Source organism: Brassica oleracea, chromosome C1 (assembly GCF_000695525.1).
Source record: "Brassica oleracea var. oleracea cultivar TO1000 chromosome C1, BOL, whole genome shotgun sequence".
In the NCBI taxonomy this organism is placed as follows: domain Eukaryota; kingdom Viridiplantae; phylum Streptophyta; class Magnoliopsida; order Brassicales; family Brassicaceae; genus Brassica; species Brassica oleracea.
Window position 1 is genome coordinate 29,178,627 of NC_027748.1, and position 6,274 is coordinate 29,184,900.

The 6,274-nt window shown below is 35.3% G+C and overlaps 2 protein-coding genes across 2 annotated transcripts in view; both read right to left on the reverse strand.

Annotated features, from left to right (window-relative positions):
* LOC106336822 (cysteine-rich repeat secretory protein 1) overlaps window positions 1-736 on the reverse strand; it is a 1,371-nt gene extending 635 nt beyond the window's left edge. The window contains exon 1 of the mRNA XM_013775767.1: window positions 44-736. Coding sequence (XP_013631221.1) covers window positions 44-736 — 693 coding nt within the window. The remainder of the gene's footprint in view (window positions 1-43) is intronic.
* A 2,226-nt stretch (window positions 737-2,962) lies between these two features.
* Window positions 2,963-3,717, reverse strand: LOC106299236 (protein YLS9). The gene has a single exon (XM_013735359.1). The coding sequence runs from the start codon at window positions 3,706-3,708 to the stop codon at window positions 3,037-3,039; it is 672 nt and encodes a 223-aa protein (XP_013590813.1). The 5' UTR covers window positions 3,709-3,717; the 3' UTR covers window positions 2,963-3,036.
* Between the last annotated feature and the right edge of the window lie 2,557 nt (window positions 3,718-6,274).

Sequence of the window (6,274 nt, forward strand, 5' to 3'; positions counted from 1 at the left end):
AGAAACTGGCTTTATACGTCAACATACATTTAGTAGTATAAACCAATGCAAAACTGTTTCCATAACAACACTTCTCTGTCTCATTATATGCCCATTTCAAGCATCTATAGCAATCGTACTGATCTAGATCGGGTGTGCACTGCACCAACCCGTGCAGATCGTAAACCTCTCCAAGATAATTCACTTGATGTGTCTCTTCTGAGAAATACGAAGAGCTCGAGTAGGCTTCTCGTATCAGCAGGTCCATACGATATTCCACGGTATTAGTGAAATAAGATTGATACATGGCATACGTATACGCCGTCTTTCTAATGGACGGTCTAAAATCAGAAATGGAGAGAGTCTGACGGTTGGTGTATGCAAGGAAACACTCTTCATACCATATGATAGCTTCTTCTTGGACAGGACATGCTATAAGAACGTTTCTCGACGCTCTTGGAATGCATGTTTCACATGTTGAGGATGAGACGTCTCCGCGACATAGATAGTTTCCATACACGGTTGCTGTCGAGGAAGAACCCGAGACGTAGTTGTAGAAACCTTTTGTGTATGATTGAGAACGGAGAACATATATGAGAGACTCTAGATTGGATCTGTAAAGACCGTTTGCCGTGTAATTACCAGATTTGTAGCAGTAGCTATAGATATGCGTTGGTTGTGCATTTAGAGTTTTGATGAGAACGAAGAAAAACAGAAAGGAGATGAATTTTGATTTATGAAGGAGGGAGATCAACATCTTTCAAATAACCTTGTTTTTGATCATCAACTAAGATCAAGCCTTTCTCTCAAAAGGAAAAAAAAATTATTGAAAACACTGCGATTGAGCCATATATTGTTTGTAACGACTCTTCTTATAACTTATCGATATGAAAAAAAAAAAAAAAAAAACCTATCGATATGTACTATTTTGGTTGACATATTCTCATTTAATATATATATATATATATATATATATATATATCCATAGTTTTGTAACCTATGTTTTTCTAAGTCAACTTTGGGCCAGGCTGTCTGATTTGACATGTATGATTACGAAAATTTATGTTACGAACTTAAACTATAATAGTATATTGGTACAAAGTTAGTTGTGGTGCCAAACCGCTAAAAAATATTTAGGGTATGATCGGTAAATTCAAAGTAAATGGAAGTAATTTAAATAGAGTAACTGAAAGGGAAATGATGGAGTAAATAAAAAGGAAAATGATAGAATAATAAATAATAAAAAAATCAAGAAAAAGTTAAAGTAAATCAGGTACCCTAAATTAAACAGTATTGAACTTAAAACTAATAAAATATGATTAGATGCTAGCTGAACCGAGCGAAAACATTTTCTCGCCATAAAATTCTCGCTATTAGTACCTCACAGTCAGAACTTTAGTAGAAAAAGTAACAGTGAGAACTGCAAAATATTGAAAAAATGTAGCGAGGAGATAAATGATCTTTGATGTTTTCAGTATCATTAATTGTTATCACTTTTGTGATTAACCATAAAAAGAATACTATAAAAATAAAATACTATTTTAACCAGTCCAATAAAAATGGTTACTCAAAATTTATATTTGTTGCATGCTTTCTTACATATACTAATTTAGTTTAATTTTTCAAAATTTCACATCAGATGTATTTTGTCACATTTTCTATACCAAATATCATAATTCTAACGTTACCAGTCAGTCTATTTTATATATTTTCTGTTATTTAATTTGTTAGTAGTTTTAGTTTCGCATTATTTTGATTTGATGAATACAAAAAATTATTAATTTAATTTATAACATTAAAAGTATAATGAAAATTTTTTTAGTTTTGAAATATTTTAGACACTTTGTATGGAAAACTAAAAATTATAACCATCAGACTCGTTTGACTAGTTGTTTTTAGCGCATGCGTTGGTGTTGTTGCGCTCTGGTTTGAAATCTAGTGAAAAAGAGACTTATACTATGTTTTGGGATAAGAAATGATTCATTTCCCTGGCGTAGGGGATGATGTCCAGACAACTTCTAGATAACAAAAAGAAAAAGAAAATCTAAAAATTATAGTTTTTTTTTGCCACAATTAGCTCTGGGACGGATCCGGATATCCGAGAAATTTAGGGTATCCGGGAAATTTAGGGTATCCGGATCCGTCGGATTCATGGATTTAATATCCAGATCCGGATTCGTGGTATCCGGATATCCGTCTCGATATTCTATTATCCGCGGATATCCGGATCCGTCAAAATAATTAAAAATAATTTTTTTTAACAAAAAATACTATTTTTTTAATATAATACATAAATTAAATATTTATAAATATATTTATATATGTTTATAATATTGTAAAAACTAAAATATAATATTATAAGATTAATTCATGTATAAATATTAATATATCAAATATAAATATTAATAAAATTTAAAAATTTAATGTATTTTAAAAATACGGATCCGGATCCGGATATCCGGACCTAAAAATTAAGATATCCGGATCTGGATTCGGTTTGCACGGATCCAAGATTATACTATCCGGATTCGGATCCGGACACCCCGGATATCCTATTTTCAGAGCGGATCCGGAGCGAATCTCGGATCGAATCCGGATCTCGGATAATAAGTCACAGGCCTAGTCACAATCAATATATATATATTCGTTCATATTACTTATTTAAGATAGTCGCTGTCAGTTGAATATTTCAACGTTTGTTAAAAAATTAAAATTTCAATCTTGTAAAATACACATAATTAAATTTAATTATGTCAAACAACATGACACACATAAACATAAATATAAGCACGCAATAAGTGCAAATAGTTAGGTACGGATAATTATGTAAACCTTGACATTTAATTATAGGATTACTAAAAACAATTGTACGGGTGATCATGTGCCAATCAAATTGTGACACCGAAATTAAATACACATGAAAACATCACTTTTATGATAATTTTTGGAATCATTTTAAAAAAATGTTTAGAGTACAGCCGATATGTTAAACTAATCAAATTGGAATCACATTAATAGAAAAGAAAATGGTTCAAATCATAAATGCGACAAATTGAGTCAAGTGAAATAAACCGGACATCTCTTGTCTTTGGTCTTGCTCAACAACATGCCATCCCAGCCGACCTCGATATAACAGTTTGCGTGCATCCTATGCATCTTACTGTGCCACGAGTACACCTTAAACCCTATCACGGAAACCACATCCAAACGAAACACAACCTTCCCTTGATTCCTGTCTCGTCCCATCTCCTTCCAACGGTCCTTATTCACCGCCATTGTGGGCCCACGTAAGTCTCCTTCGACCAAGCTTGTGTTCTTTGGGTCCTGGTATAATGGGTGAATGAGTTTAGTCGACCCGACCCGTTTCTCTTTGTAGTAAACGGATCCTTCCATGGAGTCGTAGTAAACACCAACTTTTTTGTTTGGGTTATGAACCGTTATTTTGAAGCTTATATGAGAGGTTTCAAACCCGTCGGTTTTTCCCAAACCGGGGAGAGAGAACTCGCGTATGTGGACACGGGGTCGGTGAGGACGTAGACTGATCCATAATATGAAAAAAACAATGCCTAAACATAACAAAAGAGATAAGAAAATGGCACATATGAATTTGGATACTCTTGTTGTGAGGCTTTCTCTGACCCTATCAATGTAACTCGTTGAGTGGTGACGGGATATGGGTCGGGCTGATGGTTCGGATCTGACCGGTAGAGAGCCAATCTTGTTATGCATTTTAGTGGAATTAATAGGCAAGTAATGTGATTTGTGTTGTGGCTTGTGAGGTTTATGTAGTAAACTAAAAGTAAAAAACGTATGTGGTAGCTAAGTACAAAGCAAAATATACCTTGGAAAATTTAATGGGTATTTCACTTTGGGAAGAAAAGAATTGACACTAAAGTATCTAATTGTGTACTTCTTTTCTTTATATGCATGTGCAAAGATTTCAAATTTGACCACCAAGTTCGAATTTTTAGATATTGAGTTACCTGACTTTGGTATGACATGATACAGTGCTTTATGTAGTGTTTGATGTGGTTTATTAATTCAAATAGACATGGGTAAATACTATGCTATGGTTTGATCCTAACCATGGCTCTTATATAATAGTAATGCAGATGGATTATTTCTTTGAGGGAATTTTTTAAATTGGTATAGACTGGTTAGGAGGATTTGAGGTTTCTTCCTGCAAAAGTGTGTGTTAAACAGATTTTTGTAATAAAATTTAAAATAAACTGATTGTTAACTACACGAACAATACATTAGGACAAAATAATATATTAAAAACTACACGAACTATATCAATCACATGATAACATCCCTGAACTATTGTGTGTAATCTTTTTAATCATCAGCATAATTTTGACAGCCATAAAAGTCAATTGAACTTATAACTTGAGAATTTTTCATGATGCTTAACATATTTTAACATGTTTGAACATGTTATCTCTATTTTATTGATGTGTAAAATTGCATTTTGAATGCTTGTTTTATTTGTTTTCATTTTATTTTATTTTTTATCTTTTGATATGTGTTATGCTTCGTTTCTCAAAAAAATTTGCACTGGTGATGCCAAAATCCAATTCTGACACATTTTTCAGATATCAAAATTATATTTATGATATTAACAATATAACATATATTATTTTAGAGATGTCATGTGATTACATAGTTCGTGTAGTTTTCGATACATTAATTACATCTAGATGTGTGGTTATTTGGTGGTATATTGTTCATGTTGAAAATTAATTTTCATAAAATAAAAGAAGTGCAAGAAATGTTTGAGACAAGAAACAAAGCTAAAAAGACAAGAACCGGCAAACTAAACAAAGCCTTTCTATCCCTAAAAGAAAGAAGCTCTAACCTCTATCTTCACAGAGGGAAAACCTTAACTCCGGCCCGGCTATTCGGGCGCCTGAGGCATCTCCCTTTCCCTCATCTTATTTTCCTTTTGCTTTCCTAACCTTTGTTCTGACCTAGCCGACATGCTTGCCACTATGGGTTCGGGGAGCCCACCCGAGGTTTCATCTCGAGACAGACAGTGGTGAATCCAGCGATGCTTTGGAGTTGCGGCTAGGCCATCAAGATGACAGGGGTGAAGAAAGTCGGCTTTTAGGGTTTGGAGAAGTCAAATCTGATTTTCCTTTTTAAGATCTCCGGGAAGTCCGGTTCGACAGCGGCACATGACTCTGGGAGACAACTTCTTCCTCATAGATCTAAGCCCCTGTGCGGTGGTGAGACCTGAAAAAGATTTTTTAACGGCAAGTGGAAAGAATTTGGGTCCCGGTTATCTGGATCCACACGAACCTTAGGCTACGCTGACAGAGCGATCAAACGGGGAAGATATATAATCTAACGGCGGTTTGTGGCAGAGGAGCTCATAATAGAGATGATTTTTCCAAAGAGGTGGTATGCACCATGCTTCTCGGGAAACTTAGATTCGCTACACCGGATACGCTCGATCGTTGAGACCCGTCTTTCATTCGGATCTAGGTGTCCGGTTTAGGCTGAGTGTTGGGTTCCTTCTAGATGGAGGAAATCCATTGGGTTTGGTTGGTGATAACCAAACTTGGAAGTTGGGCCATTAGTATTAGTCCATGAGATTAGTATTGGGCCTTGGAGGTTCTTAGGGTTAGTGAGACACATATATATAGTCTCTTGACATAATTTTTATGGAGAGACTTACAAGAATCAAAAAGACAAAAGAGAGAAAAGAGGGAAGGATGCAGAGTTTCGTCTGGGTTTGTCAAGGCAGATTTGGAGGATCAAACGGATCATGATCGGGCTGATATTTTGTGGGAAGCTTCTTCAGTCAGTGGGTTAAAGGTTTACCAAAGGGATTTGGATTTCAATGGTTGGATATTCTGTTGTCTGGGTTTTAGTGAAGCTGGTCGTCATAATTCTTCAGCAGTGCTGTCTTGAGTGTGTGGTAAATCCGACGGTGAGATCTTCTCTGATTGAGCTGAAATTTGGCAGAGGTGTTTTTTACTGGTTTATTTTGGATTTGTACGGTGGGATTAGTCTTTGGTTGCCGGAATCCTTGTGAGCTGAGGTCGTTTGGTTGCTGCTGATTTTGAAGCTTTGTGTTGCTCTCTTGTTCTTGTTGTTCTTTTGTTGGAGATAGCTCTTTGTAGCTTGAGTCTCTGTTCTGTTCAGGGTGTTGAACAGGGAGGATGTGGTTGTACTCACATACATTTATATAGTGGATTGTTGAGTTGACTACGGTCCCGTGGTTTTTCCTTCTCACAACGAGGAGGTTTTCCACATAAAAAGTGCTTGTCTCATTTAGTTATTGCTTATA

Coding starts and splice junctions, on each gene's coding strand:
- LOC106299236 (XM_013735359.1), bottom strand. CDS start 3,708: ATGCATAACAAGATTGGCTCTCTACCGGTCAGATCCGAACCATCAGCC.